Source organism: Rhineura floridana, chromosome 7 (assembly GCF_030035675.1).
Source record: "Rhineura floridana isolate rRhiFlo1 chromosome 7, rRhiFlo1.hap2, whole genome shotgun sequence".
Lineage (NCBI taxonomy): Eukaryota > Metazoa > Chordata > Lepidosauria > Squamata > Rhineuridae > Rhineura > Rhineura floridana.
Window position 1 is genome coordinate 139,868,291 of NC_084486.1, and position 19,437 is coordinate 139,887,727.

The window sequence follows — 19,437 nt, forward strand, 5'->3', positions numbered from 1 at the left end:
TTTGGCAGCACATTAAAAATAAAACATCTCAATCTATCAAATGCCTGGGAGAAAAGGTACTTCTTTACCAAAAAGATAATGATGGTGCCAGGTGGTCCTCGCTGGGGAGCATATTCCACAGATAGGGAGCTACAACTGAAAAGGCCCTCTCCCTTGTCACCATCCTGCGAGCTTCACTCGAAGGGGAGACCTGAAGATCTAAGGGTCTGGATAGGTTCACATTGGGAGAGGCGTTCCAGAAAATACTGGAGTCCTGAGCCATAAAGAGCTTTATAGGTCAAAACCAGCTCTAAGAATTGGGCTTCAAAGCTTATAGGCAGCCAATGCAATTGGAACAGGATAGATGTTATATGCTGTGTTAACTTTGAATCTGTCAATAGTCGGGCAGCTGCATTCTGCAGTAATTGAAGCTTCCGAACCATTTTTAAATGCAGCCCCACGTAAAGTGCATTGCAATAATACAATTTTGAAATTACCAGAGCATAGATTACTGTAGCCAGATTATCCCTATCCAGATAGGGTAGCAGTTGGGTCACCAGCCTAAGCTGCTGGAAGGCATTCAGTGTCACTGAGGTCACCCATGCCTCAAGTGACAGCAGTGGATCAAGGAGAACCCCCAAACTACAAACCTTCAGAGGGAGTGTGACCCCATCTAGACCAGGCTGCACACTACTCAGCCGATCAGAGGAACCTCCCACCAATAGCATCCTAGTCTTGTCTGGATTAAGCTTCAGTTTATTGGCCATCATCAAGTCCATTATCACAACCAAGCATGGATTCAGCACATCCACTGCCTCACCTGCAGATGAACAGGAGAAAAAGAGCTGTGTCCTCAGCCTACTGATAACACACTTAAAAAATCCTTATTACTCCATTCAGTGGTTTAAACATGGGGGACAGAAGTGACCTCTGTGGGACCCCATACTGGAGAGCCAAGCAATGATCCCCCAAGAACCACCTTCTGGAGTTGGCCATCCAGGAACAGAACCACCACAATGTGGTGCCCCCAATCCCCAACTCAGACAGTTGGTCCAGAAAGATACTATGATTGATGGTGTCAAAAGCCGCTGAACGATCGAGGATCGAAAGAGTCACACTCTCCATCTCTCTCCTGACATAGGTCATCATACAGGGCAACCAAGACAGTTTCTGTACCAAACCTAGGCCTGAATCCTGACTGAAATAGATCAAGAAAATCTGTCTCCCAAGAGTTCCTGGATCTGGTTGGCAATCATCCTCTCAAAGAACTGCATAGGGGTAATGTATACTGACTTAAGCTGGTGTAAGTTCTGCCAGCTTCCTATACTTAGGATTGCTTTGCCTCTATGTCTTTGCTAGACAAAGCAGGCTTCTATCTCCATCTACGATTCACAGATGCAAAACTAGAGAATGTGTTGATTGTGTGCTCTTCCATTTGTTGGGGTTGATAGGATAGCTCTAGAACCAGTTATTTTCTTACATTTATATCCCATCTTTCATCAAGGAACTCAAGGCACCATATATGTGATTCCCAAGTGGTCTCCCATCCAGGCACTAACTGGACCCAGACCTGCTCAACTTCAACAAGGTGGCAACCTCGTGCCTTCAGACCATACCCTTCTTGCTTCCTTGGCCTTCATACCACCTATATCATGGGTTCCTGGGCTCCTACTGGGAGGAAGCGTGGCATATAAATCAAATGAATAGATCATACATCATGGCCAATACCTGCTAGTAAGCCCTGAACCAAATTCAGCCCAGCTGTATAAATCTTCCATATGTTTTTCAACTTTTGATCATCATGGGAAGAGCCAAAGAGCTATGCATGAGTCCACAGCCCCCTTCCCCCCCCACCATTAAAGATATTGCTAGGCAATTCACTATAAGGTCTAGAAACTTGATTTTTTTGAAATAAAAGGATTTTAAATAGAGCATCTCAGTATATTTTTGTGTGGGTGCATTTGCAGAATTGTAGAATTTGCATCCTGAACTTAGTAGGTGGCACACAGAAAGCTGATTTAAGTTAAATGGTTCTGTAATAGAAACAAGACTGAATAGACAAATGTTTTACAAGAAGGACGGAGCAATTTTATTTTGGTAAGGAAAAAAATGAGTTTGTTTTACATCACATCACAGATCCTGCCTTATTCTTTGTCCATTTACAGCCAGTTCCAGAGGCAGAGTATTTGTGTCACATTTCCATATGGCGTTACAGTTATGCTGCCAGGTCTATCAAACACTTGCCGCTCCATGTTAACTCTGAGACTGAGTGGCATTTTTGAGATGAGGGAATTTTTCCTGTAAACGCTTCTCTTGCTGTTTCTGCAAATTTCTCTTCTTTGTTTCTTTGCGCAAATACTTTTCAAATCTGAGCCTGCAAGAGGGAACCAACCACCGTAAGTTACAAATAAATGCAGAAGTTATTTTCTTTGTCTCCAAGGAAAAGGCAAACCAGGACAAGAAGTAAGAAACGGAGAAAAGGTGTGTTAAAGTCTGCCAGTCATACCTGAGAAAACGGTTGATACGTGGCAAATAGTAGAACCTCTTCCTATTATGATGTTTGTTCAGGTACCAGGGGATTGGCCATTCCTTGAACGTGTACCTGCAACAGAGATAAACTGTGAGTGATGTTTGGGCCTCTTTGGGAGGAAATGCAGAGCACAACTTTTTTTAAAGTTTGGAAAAAAGCAAGAAAAGCTATGCAGATTTCCACCCAAAATAGTATCTAGCTTTTCACCACCCAAAATACATCACACAGCATTTTACAGCATAATAAAGTTTTTTTTTAACCCATATCAACATACAAACATAAACATCAATCCCTTGGTTGCCATCAGCTGTTCATCTGCCCTGACTAGCCAATCACATTTCCTGTCCGAACAACTGAGAAACTGGTTCATTCGGAAGATCAATGTAAGAGGACAGGTTAGTTATTTTAGAGCAACAGTAGCTTTTCCTAGTCTTTTTTTCACTCCACAAGGACATGCAAGGGGACAGCCTGCCAGTCTTCCTAAGCTCCTGCTGTCCTGAAGGTTCCCTCCCACTCTTGATAGGCCAGAGAAAATGTACTACAGAGGCATTCCCTTCTGCTGGAGGACATAGCTGGGTATCCCATGCAGCTCTGAAAACACCAGAATTTTTTCTTATACCAAAAGGTGCGGCCTAAGAAGTCAGTTCTCCATTCGCCTGGCATCTCTTTCTCCTGGCCAGTCTGTAACAGTCGCAAAGCATCTTCCCTTTCCTGAATGACAAGATCCATTCTTTCCATGGAATCTTTTACCTGAAGAGGACAAAGTATGAGTTTCAGCTCTGAAGCCACCAATCCACACTAAAGAAGCTGAGCCCAGGTGAACTTCCTACACCAAGCCTTCACTAGGTGAAACACTAGGTGCTTTCCAGATTGGTGGAAAGCCACAACTCTGAACTTGAACTACAACTCCCATCAGCCCCAGCCAGCACCGCTATTGGGAACTGCAGTCCAAAATTGCAGGTTGGAACAGGCTGCCCTACACCAATTATTATGGCAGAAAGGGCCAGGCAGTCTTAGAGCAGGTTTTGCTTACCCCATTGTACTCCCTACAAACTAAAGAACGCTTTGCTGGAAATCTGTTTAAGCAAGGCCTATTGCAATGAATGAATGCCCAAGAACCTTTCACTGTCCCCATGCAGCACCTCTGCTGAAATTACAACCACACTTTCTTGCTGTGATAAATTCTGCCTTACTTACAGACATAGTCATCTCCCTCACATTTTCCCTGAATAGCAATCCTTTTCCTAACTTTTTATTAAATACTGAACACAGAAATCCTCCATTAAACTTTCCATTGTGTGGATGCAACTTAAGCAGAAGGATGCCAATATGCACGTCCCCCCCCCATTACAGAAATTTGGGTTTTGTGCTGCAAAATGTAAAATTCTTGAAAATTCCAGAGCCTGGTGACTCAGGTTCTGTCAGACTCATTGAACTGAAGTTTCATGAAGCATTCCCTTGCATCCCACACCTTCTGAATCCACTTTCATAGCCTCATGCTGCTGGTGCCTCTTAGTGCAAGGATAGACAACAGCTTCTCACAGCCAGCTGATGTGGACTTTAGTGGGAAGCTGCAAGTGGTATAAAGAGGTACAACGATGTGCAAGCTTCATTTGCAAACCTGGTGTGCAACTTTGGAAAAGCAGCTGCTCAGGTATTAGCACAATCTCTGTACGGCATCAGCTGACACCAAAACAATCTCCAGACTGGCAACTGCTTCAGAATCCTGCCTCCGGCTGCCAAGATCCACAGAGGCGGGACTAAGGGTGAGGGCAAATTAACAGAAGAGTTTAAGGGGCTATATAGAATTAGGGAAAGTTTAAATACTTGCTTTATCTTATCTGACCCAATATAAAATCAGGTAAAAGTTGCAAACAGTCCTTGGCAGAATTGAAAATACTGCATCCTTCACAAAGAACATGATCGCCAGTGACCTTCTCAGCATCAAGTTACCTTTTCTAATCGCTCTGGGCTTGGCATTGGCAGCCTCTGCCGTTTTGCTTCTTGTTCCAACGTTAAAAGCATGTTTCGCTCTTTTAGCAGGACATACCTAAGCCAGAGAACATACTGGTAAGCACCATTAGATTGTTAGCTGGCAGTCACTAGCCGTATTCACATGTCATGCTAAACTACAGTTTAGTGCAGTACAAATAAGTAACAAGGCACAGCAAACCTTGGGCTCAAATACTTCCTCCTCCCACACAGCTGGCAGAGAAGTTCAAAAGCTTTTGCTTCTGCTTCTGCTTCTGCTTTTGCTTAGCTACAGCTTACCACGTTGGCCAGATCCAGAACTGTGGTTAATCGTAACTGTGGTTAGCTAACTATGGTTTGAAGTTGGCACATTTGTGGTTAGCCATAACCACAATTTGTTGGTTCCGGGTGACGTGACAAACCATGTTTAAGCAAAAGTGGAAGTGAAAGCCCCCAAATTCCTCCTCATGGCTGTGCACATGAAATTCAATACGAATTTCTGAAATATGTAACATTCAGCCCAACCACCACTTCCCACTGCTTCTTGGCCATCACTGCCTCTTTAGGCTGCTATGTTACAATGATCCAGGGATGGTAAGATGTCACAACCAACAGAATCTAAGCTGTCATGGTTTAAGCTTGAGATCTAGTGACCTTATGCCTTGCTTGGTTTCCTCCCTGTCAATAGTGCCCAGCTCCTCCTGTTATTAAACAGGGTGTGTAGGTTTCTTCCAGTCCTACTTTTTCCTTGTCTCCTTCTTTCTTCAGTTTCATGTCTCCACCATCCATGGTTGCCCTCAGATTCCTGCTTTTCAGTCCATTGCCTGATTTGATCCCTTTCTTTTAGTCATTTTTTCCCTTGGTCAGCCTCCTTAGCACTCCTCCTTTCCCACAGCATAAAGACTCATCTTAAGCATGTTCAGAGCCATCTCCTCACTTTACCCCCTTCTTTCCTCAAGGTCCTGTGCCTCTTGACCTTTTTCTCAAGCTTCATTCCCCATATACCTTTCCTTGAAACTATTTTCTCAAGCATTGTTAAGAAAATACAACAAAATACACTGCACCCTTCCATAAGACTCCTTGCCCCTTAGCTTCCTTACATCCTGAGACTTCAGTCTGGCTATGTGTGAGGATTTAGTCCCAGCCAAACTGACCACTTAACTCTTCTGCAAATATTTAGTTCCCTAAAAGTTCTGAGCCACTACAAGAGCTCAGCCAATCAGTGGCAAAGGCTTCACTGCAGACGTGCAATGCAATATAGACTCTGAAATTATTACCAAGCAGAAGCAATTCTTGAAATATTGTGCATAAGGATGAGGCAAGTATAGTCATTTCAAGGAGATATGAGCCATTCAATCCATTGAAAAACACTCACCAAAGTTTGTGCAAATCTTCACTGTTCTTGCCTCGGAGCTGTTCTACTGTCCAGGAGTCCCCTGTGGGAGCCACAACATACATCATAGAGTTTTTGAAAGGGACAAAATGGCCATTCATATTTTATACTGATTCTGCGGCAATAGAGTCTATTTGGGGAACTGTTCAAAGGTATTCATTGACCAGACTCAAACCTACTCAGCATCAGCAGGTGGCTGCATCATGTGTCTTCAGAACCATTATTTAAAGAAATCCCCATTTTCTGCCCACTGTAATCACTTGCCAAGCCACTGTCACCAGGTTCTCAACTTTCACCTGACACCATCCCCATAAAAAAAAAAAAAGGCACATTTCCAATCTCTCCTTTGCATCCATAAGAGCTTCAAAAAACTTCAACAATATGGAATTCAGAAAAAGTGACACAGGTCAAAATAGGACAAAATGGTTTCCTGTACTGTACTCTCACTGTCTTCTATTTTAACAAATAAAATAATTTTAACACATTGATTGACAGAATGACATCTTTAAATGGAAACAAACAAATTGAAATCTAAGGTGGCAAATTCTGAACAAGACAGATTGTACACTGGAGCAGCGATTTTGCAGACATGTAGAAAACACCCAAGCTAGCATATGATGTACTACTATTGAACTACTTAAAGCCCTGCCTAGCTTGCATATTCAGAAAGTGGGAGGCCAGCAGAAGAGTCAAAATTAACCGATTCAGAGCATCTTACCAGATTTGACTTCTGGCTTTCCCCAGTTTTGGGGATCATCAAAAAATTCTTCCAGCCCATTTTGAGGCAAGGAGGTATGAAGTAACGTACAGGGAGGGATTATTTCCACTTTTGTAGCATTCTTGTGAAGATTGTTAAGGATTAATCTGAAGGACAATAAAGTATTATTTTTTAAAAAACAAAAACAAAATAACACCACTCAGTTTTTGTTAAAAGGCTTTCTAAAACCAATTCATAGTTTCAATATTTGTCTGTTAAACTACATACTTTTGAGAGACTCTAGATCCAGACACTACACAAACATACAACAGCCTCTCTAGCAAGCTAGAGCCTGCATAACATCTATGCTATGGAAGCCTCACTTTCCAGAAAAGGCTGCAACTTATTATGTACCCCTACCTGCAAATCAATCTCCCTGAACACAGTTGAATTTACTTTGAAGTAAACATATATCCAATATGTTGTCTTTAACCGAGTTGCTGGTTTCTTTTTAGTGAAACAGGAAGAGTGTTCACACACATTACATTAAATGAGTTTACTATCTGGGTATTTGTGTTCCTTAATAGTTAAGCTGTACACTTGCACCATTATTCATTTGTGATGTTCAACAAGTGTACAGTTTGTGTCCATAACAGCTCAGCTGTACAAATCAATAAATGTATACTCTTTCACACAGACACTTGTACGTGCCTAGATATAGCTTTTTACCTGTGTTCAGAATAATGGGTTAAAAAGCCTAATGTAGTATTCTCTACAAATAGAGATGGCCTATAAATGAGTCCATTAAAAATTTCTACGAGCCTCTGCTTGGCCCTCTATCTTTGGTACAAAGAAAAAAAACAACCCCCAGATATTTGCTGATTTACAAATGCTTCTCTGCCTAGTTCCTTGGAAGCAATTCTTACTTGCAAGTGGCCAAGTGGGTAGCAAGATTTTCATATCGTTTCACTCTGGTAAGTGACATCATGCCTTCTGTGATTTTGAGCTGCAGAATTCTCAGGGCCAATGTTAGTGCATAGGCAGCTAAGATTCTGGAATATATTTGTTCAAATCCCACTTCTGTCACAGTTGAATCACTATCTGCCATTCCTCATATGTGAAATGGTAACAATAGTTGTTGGGGGCAAAGATAGTAATGAACAGAAATAGCAGAGGAGCACCAAAGTACATGCAGGCCAGGGAGAGGGGGGAATCCTTGAGGTGCCAAACAAAAAAATGCAGGGTTGGAAAAATAATGAAGATGATTTATTGTAGCCCAACACATTTTGGGTTAACACACAAGCCTGTATTTTGTTTTGGTATAGCAGCTCAAGGATTCCCCCCCTGCCTCCCTGGCCTGCATGGAGGCAAAGGTAGTAAAATATAAATGTAAATAAAGAAGCAATAAGATGAAGCACAGAAAATGGGAAATAATCCAGGTGAGATATTTTGATTCAGAAGTAAAAAATTGATGTTCTATACAATGACCTCTAAAGCCCCTCCTGAGTCATACTTAATAGGAGGATCTGCACTGGGACAGGGTTTTGCGAGATAGTTTTCAAGCTTGTGTTTGTGGTCAAGACACAGACGGTGATAGCCAACATACTCAGAGTGAACCCAGCAGGTGTTGAAGCACCCTAGTTTAAAAGTATTTTATCAATAACCCACCACAGGGATCCTTCTGGATCAAAAGGTCTGGTATGTGACCACCAAACATTGCAATCTGCATACAGGTTTCATGTTATTTTATTATATCAAACTATCTTCAGTGTAGGAATTTTGTAATATAACGTGGAACAGTACTAAGGGCATTTCCCAGCACACAAACAAACACAACCTAAAACAGATGTATGTGATCACTGCACCACATGCCAATCTATGTATGGACAGCATACTGTTCCCTAGGCCTATTTGTGTGAATGCTGGGATTTGGATAAGCCAATACAATTGAGGACAGGGTTCCTTTACTTTGAACAATTATACCAAAAAGTAGTAGTGTAACTTGCCACAAAACTACCCTTTTCTACACACCTATTGAACATATAAGTACAATCAGTGGTGCCTGGTATTTATTTATTAAATGTACATCCCACCCTTTCTCCCCAAAGGAGTGGTAATCACTGGACCTGGTGGGGCAGCCAAGGGGGTCACCAGAGGCAGGGCCAATTTGTTTTGCTAACATAGAATATCGGTATAAACTGGTCTGGAATGAAGCATTGTTAGAGAAACTAACCCCAAAGCTCTGAGTCTCTAGAGGTCAAAGCACAAGAGATAAATTTATTTTGAATTGGTATGACTTTGTACAATACATGAACCAGTAAGAACATGATCAAGGTCCTTTGCCAGCATATAGATGGATATGATTTCTTTAAGTGGGTTTCTGCCTCCCTTCTTTTCTGGTTTATACCATAACCAAAAAGAAAAGGGAAAGAATAAGCACAAGTAAGATCGGCAGTATTCTGAAAATTGTAAATGAAAATATCCTGGCTTTAAAAGTTGAATTCCATAAATGTGTGGTAACAACTAATGAGTTTATTTTAAATTATTTTTGAGCATTTAAATTTGTTAATGTTGTATGATTTATATATGATGTTTTGATGATGTTTAATAATGGTGTAAAATAAATATTGATTTATTTTTTTCCCCTGCTTTTCTCCCCATCTTTCTTCTCTTCTGAAAGGATACTGCTTTTCTGTGATCACTTAACCAACGCAGCCATAAGCATACCGGTAGGGCTGTGCCCTACCTTGCCCTGGTAACCAGCCTCCTTCCCATGAGCACGACCTGCTGACCCGAGCAGGGATTTTCCAACATGCCTGAAGCAGTCCTAGCCAAGATTAGAGGGATGCTCGCTCCTTGGGGACTGCAATGGAGAAGGGGGCTCCCACATCCCTAATAGGTGGGTAGGATAAGGAATTTTGGCAGGGGCAGCTCCTGAAGCGAACCCCCCCTTCTTGTGCCAACCTATTACAGTAATACCTCAGTTAACAAATCCTCCAGGAAAGAAGGTCCTTAACAAGGTCTTTTTTGGGGTGTGTGTGGGGTGCACAATGACATAATCAGACTGTGGCTCCTTGTCTACTGGTTGCGACTGCTACAGGCAGCTCTCTCACACGTGACTGGAATGGCGCTCCTTGCCAGGTGGTGTAGGTGCCTCCACAGTAAGCAGTGCTTTGGGTGCCCTGGAAGCACTGTTTACTGCAGATGTATCTGACTGAGTGTAGGGAAGGATGGCAGAGAGAGAGAGAGACCAAGCTCAGGTGCTCTTTGCCTGCCTGGTTGAGTGTATGGAGAGGAGAACTGTGTTCAAAGCTGCAGATTGCTACAGCAAGAAGAAATGATACAAGAAAAAAAAGGCAAGGCAGGCATCCCTGGATGCATTTTGGCAGCAGCTTTCAAGCAGTCTGTATCCAAGGCTTACCTGACTTGGTTGTTTCATTTTAGACACGCGTATTGTTAGTTTTGAATAAAATGTTTGCTGAACTATGTTGAACTGCTATTCTTTTTTGTGATGAAGAAACCTATCCCTATTCTTTCCATGTTACCTCTGGTACCAAAGTTTCTGTCAAAGAATCAATGTCCAAGAACGCATCTACTTCGTTACCTGAGGTATTACTGTACAGCCATAGGGGCTCTTTATAGGGGATCAAGTGTCCTTCGTCCCGTCTTTCGAAAAGCGCCTGTTCTAGCCTCCCAGGGCAAACCCAGCAGCTCCCTTCATCCTCTTCCCGCTCACCGCCTGCCTACCTAGAAGAAGAAGTCGCCGGCGCGCCCCAAGTCACTCCCGTCAACCTCAAGATCTTTGAAAACGGTCGGCAAAGCGCTGCCGCCGCCATGACACCTCCAATATCCCACAATGCTCATAGGCGGCTGCCGGCGATCATTAGCCATAGATCAGGAAATTAAAAAGTTGAAGAAAGACACGCGGGGTTAACTTCCGCAAAGGAGTGAAAGTCTGTCTTAGCTGCGATTCTCTGTAGGCACAGAATGGCAGGGGCTGGGAGGGGCGTGTGGCTGAAGGAAAGAGAGGGAACCATAAAACAGCGCTAAAATTTCCTCCTCTGTTAATGTTGCACCTTAATGAGGCCAGTCTCCTCAAACTGCGGTCCCCCGCGCCAGTCAAGCCAGTCAGTTGCACTCACGGGCGCCTTCTTGCACTCCACTGGAACGTGCGTGAAGTGCAGGCCTAGCCGTGTCTACTCAGAAGTAAGTTTAATTTAATTCAGTGGGGCTTACTAAAGAACTAAACTTAAAAAAAAACTTTAAAGTTTTTACATGAAATAAAATTCAGACTTAAAAAACAAAACAGCCCCCTCTCCTCTCCTTGTTGGTTATCTTTTGTTTGAGAGAACGAGGTGGGGAGGAACACACCTTGCCAGCCAATCATAGGTATGCTGAAAATCCCGGATTCCTCCATTGATTTGTATGGACAGGTATAGAAACTGATTTCTATGGGATTGATGATTTCTCTGGGGAGTGTATAGGGACCCCGTAAACTGGCTCTTCATATTAGTCTGTTAGTTAGTCTATGTGTCACCCGACCGGCTGTATTAAGAAAATAGTGCCCATTCCAAAGATGGCGGCAAAGCGGCTTCAGCCGTACTCTTCGCTGACTGTAACGATCCTTCGCTGTTTCCTTGCCAGTCGCAGACATGGCGGCCATGAGCCTCCTGCTCCGGGCAGCGGCTGCTTGGGGTGCTAGGCGGACCTTGCCCAGCTCAGCGCTCTGGAGTCGCATCCCCCTGCTCGGACGCGCCGCCTGTCGCTCTGGAGTCATCGGTATGGATCTTGAGGGTGGGGGAGGATCTTGGGGTTTTCCCCCAGGTTGACCTTGAGGATGAGCCGGGGATTTGGGAGAACCCCCCCTGAATTTTACAGGTTGAGTTGTCACCTTTTCTTACTGGTGTGCCTCTTCTGCCTGTAAAAGCTGCTGCATAGGTAGAAATTCAACAGGTGAAGCTTTCGCCTCCTTGATTTCTGCCAGCCATGCAGAGGGACCAAAAGGGGAAAAGAAGGCAACTCTATTTACAAAGGAGGTCTTGCAGTGGCTTTTCGTCTGGCATAGTGGTTAGAGTGTTGGACTAAGACTGTGGAGACCCAGATTCAAATTCCCCCACAGTTCTGATGTTCACTGGGTGATCTTGGGTCAGTCATTGGCTCTTAGCCTAATCTACCACACAGAGTTGTGTGGACAAAATGAGGGAGGAGGAAAGAACTATGTTGGGCCACCTTGGGCTCCTTGGAGGAAAGGTGAGCATAAATGCAAATGTAATATAAATACATGGCTCTTGGGAAATGCTTCTTATTTTAGTGTTGTGTTTACGATACTACAGCGAAGAAATTCAGATGTCTTAGATTTAGTTGGAACTTGTTAGAAAAGGAAACTTAGGACAGATACTTATGTTGAATTTGGAACATAGAGTAGACTCAATCAACCCACTGCTTCTTGCAATGAGAATTTAAGAAGTGTCTTAATTTTATTGGTCTTGTAATTGATTCAACTATTTTATCTCTGGGGTAAAGCACCTTGGTCTCCTGTTTGGAAAGGCAGTATAAACTTGTTTGTTTATTTATATCCCACCATTTCCTCCAAGAAGCTCAAGGTGGTATACACGTTCCCCACTCCATTTTATCCTCACAACAACCCTGTGAGGTAGGTTAGGCTGAGAGGCAGTGACTGGCTCAAGGTACCTTGTGAGTTTTATGGCCAGGGGAGATTTAAACCCTGGTCTTCCAGGTCTTAGTCCAACACTCTAACTACCTTGCCACACTGGTTCTATATCAAATGAATAAAACAAAATAAAAAGAGCTTTGAGGGTTGCCTGTTGGCCACTCCTTCCATAGAATCATGGGTACCTTTTAATTTTAGTTTTCTCCAGGCTATGTCATAAAGCAAGCACTGATTACTCTGAGCTATACCAAGGCATTGGTGTCTGTTTTTACATGTTGGAGATCAACCTTGGAATATGTAGAACCCAAGGGTGTAGTCATCTGGGGTCTTGGGGGTCTTAGACCTCTTACTTTTTTGGGATCATGGTCCCAATGTTTCTAGCATCCTACTAGCCAATTGGCACGAAAGGGGAGTGTGCTAGCCACTGCAAAGAGTCTTCTCACATACTTTCTTGTCCTTTCCTGTTGTCTGGAGCCAGCGTGAAAGGAAGTGAGTCAGTCACTGGAAAGACTCTTCTCAGTAGCTAATATTCCCACTCGTCCATGCGTATTGACTCCTAGGGATGCCTGTTGTGGGAAAAGGCATTAACAAGAATTTTTCTCAACCCAGCAACAAAAAAAGGGGGAGGATGGGTGTGGCAGTGACTATCATGAAGGGCCCCTGCACTTCTGAATTTGCCACTACAGTACTGGTAGAGCCGCTGTGAAGAGGAGAGTATTTTTCCTGTAATACTTTTATAGCCAGGTGCAAGACCTCAGATACAGATGCTTGAATATGGCTTGTGGCAGTTTTATTTTTTTTGTAATCGAGTCAATCGGCTGCAGTAATTGGGTGTAAGGACACAGGAAGCCCAGGTTCGCATTCTTGCTCAGACTTCACTCTCTGCTGTCCATGTATCTAACAGGCTTGTTGTGAGGCTAAAATAACAGAAATGTCGGGAGCTGCCTTAGTCTGAGTCAGATAATTGGACCATCTAGTTCAATATTGTCCATGGTGGTGGCAGGAGTCTTTCCCTGTGCCTACCTGGAGATGCCAGCAATTGAGCCTAGCACCATTTGCAGACCACACATCTGCTCTGTCACTGAAATACGGGTCTTTCCAAAGGGTGGCTCCTTGGAGGAAGGGCATGGTTTCAAATGGGTGATGATAATAAAGGGAATAATTGACAAAGAAAGCTGTCTTTGCTGGACAGAATTGGACAGGTCTCTTGCTCTCAGCCTCCGTTTTCCCACATAGAATATCTGCGTCAGAAGGTATGCCTGCAAATGAGAATGCAGTCGTAGGCTCCTTGCGTTCTGAGTGGGTTGTAGAAATAACTCTTGATTTGTACTGAAACAGTGACCTAATTTTCTAGCTCCGGTGCGCCACGGCAGCCATGGTGGGAAAAGGATGTTTGTCATCAAGACAACACAATTTTATGATAAGCGATTCCTGTCATTGTTGGTGAGTTTACATTCTTTGGGGAGGGAAGAATTGTAGGAGACAAAAATGCCACACAAGACAGTTGGATTGAAAAAGTTATTCTGTGTTTGTAAGTGGCTCCTAAATGTTATTGTCTTCAGCCTACTTAAGTCCAAGGCTTGGCTTTACCTTAAAGATAGCTTTCTGAGCTTTGTAAACAGGGCAGAGATGCCTGTAGATCATAAAAGCAGCATTTCTCTTTCCCCATATATGCAGTGAAGACTTTTTTTTTTTACCACTGCAGCTCTTCCTGTTTCCCAGGAGATAAGCCACAAGTGGCTTGCCTCTTCAGCAGCTGGTGTCTAGATGAAGCGTGGTGTAGAAGTATTTTTAATTTTAAAAAATTGCTCTGGCAAAAACTATAAATGAAATCCAGGATTCTTATACCTGTGTGCTTATTGCTTCTTTGGACATTGACTTAAACAGATCAGAAGAAGATATTTTGGAGTGAGCAATGCATACCAATGAGGGATAGACATTCATACAGATCTCTTTTCACATGTGTAATTTAAAAATTCAGGTGGTGTCTGAACATTTAAGAGGTCTGAGTCCTGGATAAGTACCCGCATTTCTTGGGAGAGAAAATATGTCATAATAGTCCATATTGTAGTGTTTGTATTAGGACAGGTTCAAAATTATTGGGGATTGATGACAATTTAGGGTCCTTTATATTTTTGCCACATAATGATCTTGGGTTTTTTTTCTTTCACTTTTGAAACAGAGGTTCTATATTTCGTTAACTGGAATCCCAATAGTTGTACTTATAACATTTGTCAATGTCTTCATTGGTGAGTATTTCCACAAGTTTCAATATACGTTACATTTTAACCTGAGAAATAGTTAAGTGAAGCAAGTGATTGCCGCTCTCCTGCAGAGCTGCTGTTTTGGTGACATTGAATCTGGTTTGCTGGTCTTCATTGGTACCAGTGCTACTAGATTTTTTTAAAAACTCACCTAGGAGGAATGTTCTCAAGTGGCCCTACTTCTTCCTGGCCTCAGTGGGTGGTGTGAACCAGTCCCTTAGGTGGCTTTTAAAAAAGCCTTCTGTGGATGTTGGAACTTTCTGAATAACTTTGTTAGTAGGCTTCCACTTAACCAGAAAATACACTACTTGGCCAGTTTGCTTTCATGTTCCATGATCATTTGCAGCAGCTGCTGCTATTGTTATATATCTCAATAATAATACAGCTTAATCATTTTCATTTCTGGTCTCATTTCTGCCACCCTGTGCTTCTGCTAGGAGGAAGGGCGGGATATAAATCAAATAATAAATAAATTTCTAAGCGGTGTACAAGCCATACAGAAAATGAAACAATAAAATCATCATAAAACCAAACACTCCCTTATAATGCGTGCTGGGACAAGAAAGTCTTTGTCATGCACCTAAAGTTCTTCCATTTGTGTTTCTTTTTTTGAAAGAGAATATCCAAACAGGAATAAATGCATATGGCAGTAAACCTCTGAAATTTTAGTTGGTTCTTTGCTGCGTGGAATTCCAGACATGGGTTTCTAGGGGTGTGGCATGGAGTGGGACTGGAAATGGCTTTCAACACCTGAGATGTATAATTTTCGGACCCACCCTATTTTCTGTGGTGATGTTTAGGTTGTTTTTAACTGTTAGTAATTATAGTTGTAAATAAAATTTGTTTACAATTGTTGTAACCTGCCCTGGGACCTTTGGGTGAAGGGCGGGTAATAAATTCTAATTCTAATAATAATTGTAATTGTAATGGTAATAATAATAATAATAATAAGTTGTTGTTGTTGTTGTTGTTGTTGTTGTTGCATGAGTCATAATTTGAAGAGAATATGTTGTGGCCAGCAAAAGTTGTCTTTCCGACAATAGGTGGTATCCAGCTAAATAGTGCTGTTAGTGCAAGGACTTTTACCTGCCCAGTTGAATTTCCCTGCCCCTTGTCTCCCCTCATGATTTCTGCAGACTCCATAAATCTGCTCCAGAGTGTTAGGGGAACCCACAGAACAGATTTGGTGGCTCCGCAGGGGAAGGTGAGGGCAGGGAAAATCCATTGCATTGCTAAAAGTCTTTCTGCTGGCAGAACTGCTTAGTTGGATTCCACCCAATGTGTTTTTACAGGTCTGTTGCACTTGAACTGAACTTCTTGCTTCCCACCAGGTGAAGCTGAACTGGCTGAAATCCCAGAAGGTTATGTTCCAGAGCACTGGGAATACTATCAAGTGAGTATGGGACTGAGTGATTATTGTAAACCAGTCTTTGGAAGAAACTTTATGGATCAAATCCAGACTTGTCCATGTGCGAACTGAAGGACTCCTTCTGTCAGTGAAAGGGATTTGAATCCATTGGAGGTTTTTGCATTGAGTGAGGTGGGGGTTAATCCCACCTCCCATGCTGTTTCAGAGGATGCACCAACACTCCAGACCAGATTTTTTTTGGGGGGGGGAGTGAATAGTGGGCTGCTGGGGCAAGGATAATTGCTGAATACCACCTCTCCCCATTTCTCCAGCACAGGGCTGGGGAAGTAGATCCAGTCAGGAGGCAGGATCCTGATGTCCCCCAACCTCTGCGGGCCACTCAGACATGTGGATGAGGCAGCCCACTTGGCAATCACATGATGTCACCATACCATGCAGTCCTATCTGAGATCCATTTTTTTTTAAAAAAAACTTGGAGGTGCTAGGATTTGAACCAAGATCATGTGTGGAGTGAATATGTTCTTCCACTGAATTATGGACCCTCCCCTTCTTTTTTCCTTTTATTTTACAAACTAAGGGAAAAATACATAGAGGAGAGAGAGAGTGTTAATGTACAAATATTGTTCTGGCAAAGCCAAATCTTGTGTATGATTAAACACAGTGGTCCTAACAGTGAGTCTGGTTCAACGTTATCTTACGTTTTATTACTCCAATGCATAAACAAATTCCATTTTTTGATAAAGTGGTTGCTGAGTTGTCTTTCTTCCCGTACTCTGACTATGCTTGTCAATTTTACCATTTGCATAGTCTCCCACAGCCTTAAAATCCAATGTGGATGGATTTTTTCCCCAGCTGTAGCTGATTTCCAACGAGGTGGCTATGATTGGATGTGTCACTATCTCTCTATCTTCTACGGACCCACCCATTCTGATTCTCCCATCTGCCCATACCTCATCTGTGTCCAACTTTTCTCTGCTGCACCTGTGGTACGATGCAGATGCTCTCAGGTCCTTTGTGATGGCTTGCTTTTCTTTTCCCCAGCACCCAATAACCAGGTGGATTGCCTGCTATCTCCTTGACTCTCCTGAAAAGGAATATGAAAAGGCAATGGCAGCAGTCTACGTGGAAATGGAGAAAACTGGACTACGGTAGGAAAAATCCACAGATGTGTTAGTGGCTTCCCAGACTTAGAAACATTTGGAAGCTGCCTTGTACTGAGTCAGACCCTTGGTCCCCCAGCACAGTACTGTCTATACCAAGTCTGGGGAACCTGTGACTCTCCAGTGTTCTTGAATTTCTACTCCCATCAGCCCCTGCCTGCACGGCCAAGAGTCAAGGATGATGGAAGTTCTAGTCCAGCAACATCTGGAGGGCTGTGCATTTCCTCTTATCTGGTCTATGCTGACTAGCAGATGCTCTCCAGGGTTTGGGGCAGTGGACATTTCCAGTCCTACCTGGAGATGGCAAGGATTGAACCTGGGACCTTTCAAGGCCAGATTCACTACCACTAAGCCACAGCTGTCCCCAAAGTTGTGTTGAACTATTGCTTAATGTAATGGAGTGTTGAACTATTATTTCAGGGATGAGTTACAAGCCAAGTAGGCAGCTGAAAAAGAGACTTGCTGCAGTTAGTTGGAAATGTTCTCACTTTTCTTTCCTCTTCCCTGTCCCAGTCTTATGCAACTAGTTAAAGGTGCTTCTTCTGTTGTTGTTTTTTAAATTGTATTTAAAAGACCTAAGGGGTGGGGGGAAGCACCCTCGTTCCACATCCAACTTCTTGTTTTCTTTTTGGAGGTGCTGAGACATAACATTTCTTTGGTAAGATGTTTGGCCAGCATCTGCAAATAACTTTCACCTGGGGGCTTGGAATAGCATCCAATGGGTTATTTAATCCAGCCCACAGTCTTGCGCTGTGAGATGGCATCCTGAACCTACAACAAGGGTGGGAAACCTTTTTTCAGTCCAAGGGCCACATTCCCTCTTGGGCAACCTCCTAGAGGCTGCATGCCTGTGGTGGGCTAGGCCAGAGGCAAAAGCGAGTGGAGCAACAGATGTGATTCTTGCCTTTGTAACATTCTGGATGGTCCCTGTGATCGAGGTTAGTTTGCGTGGCTGAATTCAGCATGGACTGACTGGAAATTACAGTTCAGCATGAACTGGGACAGCTTTAGCAACAGGCCTCAGTTGGTCTTCCTGTAGTTCACAGCATCACTTCTGGGCCTGGCTGTCCTTGGTGAATAAACAGATGCCCCTTCTGTTCTTTATGCTGCTAGGACTGGTTTCCACTGCCAAATTCCTCCATACAGTCATGTATGAAGGTACACGAAAGGCCTGCATGAATGCATGGGGGAATCCACATGGCCACTGCCACAACCCTGGCTGAATAATTTTCAGCAGCTGTAACTGTGGCTATAGCTTTCAAGCACCCCAAGGTTCATTTTTGTACATGCTGGCTTTTCTCCACCTGCTCCCTCATGCAGGATCACGTGGAAGAATTGGGCATGGTGAGCTGGCCCTAACTGACATAATTGGACAGCTTAAGCACATGGGTATTAAGTTGTATATGGGTTGCTGCCTCTGCCAGCCAAATTCAACACTGGAGCAAATCCATTCACTCAGCTGTTTAAAGTTTTGGCCAAACTGGCTGTATTTGGCTTGAGTGATGAATAACACTGGCCTAATTCACACGCCACCTTAAACCGTGGTTAAAATAAGCTATGTTTTAATATGAATAAGAAATCACAGGCGCTTCACTCCTTCCCTTGTTTCTGCCGGGAAACAAGCAGTGGTCTGGCTTGTCATGTAGTCCAAGCTCTGGCTCGTGGTTTCTCTCCAAACAAGCCACAAGTGACTATGAAAATTTGTTCTTTACTTACTGCTTATGGTTTGTTGGGGTGGGGCAGACAAACCACAAGCCAGTGTTTGGATGACATTAAGACTGTGGCTTGTTTCCCGGCAGGCTAGCAGGAATGGGGGAGCAACACAGTGCACACCAGCACATTCCCATTAAGCCACAATATAGTTAAAAAACTATAGTTTAATGGAATGTGCAAACTAGCACACTGTCAAACTTTTTCTTACATCTTATTTTCCTTCCCTCCCCCTTTATAGGAAGAAAGAGAAGGAAGCACGCCGGCTAATGAAAGAGCGGGGAGATGGACCGTGGTATCACTATGAAACCCCCAGCACAAATCTTATCGATTATTCTTATAAAGCAACACCTGACAACTAAGCTAGTTGGCCTCCTGTCTCAGGTGTGGAAATTATGTAATATATATCTGGCCTGGTAACTCAAATAAAAAATCCCATTTCAATAGCTTGCTGCATTGATTCCAATAGTTCTTGATTTAGTGACCTAACATAGTGAACCAAGCAGGTATTGACTTTAAACAGACTTTATTTCCTGAATGCCAGTATGTGGTATTCGCCTTGTGATGCAGAAGGTCCAAGCAAGAGTTAAACTTTTGCAACAGATCTATGAGGATGTATGAATCTACATCCACTTTTCTGTAGAATCTGGTTTAGAATTTGGAAGGACAAGTTGCTTTTGTCACTTAACAAAT

General features: G+C 43.1%; 2 protein-coding genes across 2 annotated transcripts; one reads left to right on the forward strand and one right to left on the reverse strand.

Annotated features, from left to right (window-relative positions):
• Positions 1-2,044: 2,044 nt before the first annotated feature.
• MRPL47 (mitochondrial ribosomal protein L47) lies at positions 2,045-10,467 on the reverse strand. Its single transcript, XM_061637386.1, has 7 exons — positions 10,318-10,467; positions 6,592-6,737; positions 5,856-5,916; positions 4,463-4,559; positions 3,129-3,259; positions 2,486-2,581; positions 2,045-2,353 (listed from the first exon to the last, which is right to left on the reverse strand). Exons 1-7 carry the CDS (start codon positions 10,404-10,406, stop codon positions 2,233-2,235), a joined length of 741 nt encoding a protein of 246 aa, XP_061493370.1. The 5' UTR covers positions 10,407-10,467; the 3' UTR covers positions 2,045-2,232.
• A 707-nt stretch (positions 10,468-11,174) lies between these two features.
• NDUFB5 (NADH:ubiquinone oxidoreductase subunit B5) lies at positions 11,175-19,190 on the forward strand. The gene is made up of 6 exons (XM_061637387.1): positions 11,175-11,349; positions 13,596-13,684; positions 14,424-14,490; positions 15,837-15,898; positions 16,916-17,022; positions 18,986-19,190. The coding sequence occupies exons 1-6, from the start codon at positions 11,223-11,225 to the stop codon at positions 19,104-19,106; spliced, it is 573 nt and encodes a 190-aa protein (XP_061493371.1). The 5' UTR covers positions 11,175-11,222; the 3' UTR covers positions 19,107-19,190.
• Positions 19,191-19,437: the final 247 nt, after the last annotated feature.

Excerpts from the sequence above, each read along its gene's own strand:
- NDUFB5 (XM_061637387.1), top strand. The coding sequence starts at position 11,223 with ATGGCGGCCATGAGCCTCCTGCTCCGGGCAGCGGCTGCTTGGGGTGCT. Across the intron at positions 13,685-14,423 it reads AGCGATTCCTGTCATTGTTG|AGGTTCTATATTTCGTTAAC; the intron begins GTGAGTTTACAT and ends CTTTTGAAACAG. Across the intron at positions 15,899-16,915 it reads AGCACTGGGAATACTATCAA|CACCCAATAACCAGGTGGAT; the intron begins GTGAGTATGGGA and ends TCTTTTCCCCAG.
- MRPL47 (XM_061637386.1), bottom strand. The coding sequence starts at position 10,406 with ATGGCGGCGGCAGCGCTTTGCCGACCGTTTTCAAAGATCTTGAGGTTG. Across the intron at positions 5,917-6,591 it reads AAAGCCAGAAGTCAAATCTG|GGGACTCCTGGACAGTAGAA; the intron begins GTAAGATGCTCT and ends TGGCTCCCACAG. Across the intron at positions 3,260-4,462 it reads GCCCAGAGCGATTAGAAAAG|GTAAAAGATTCCATGGAAAG; the intron begins GTAACTTGATGC and ends TGTCCTCTTCAG.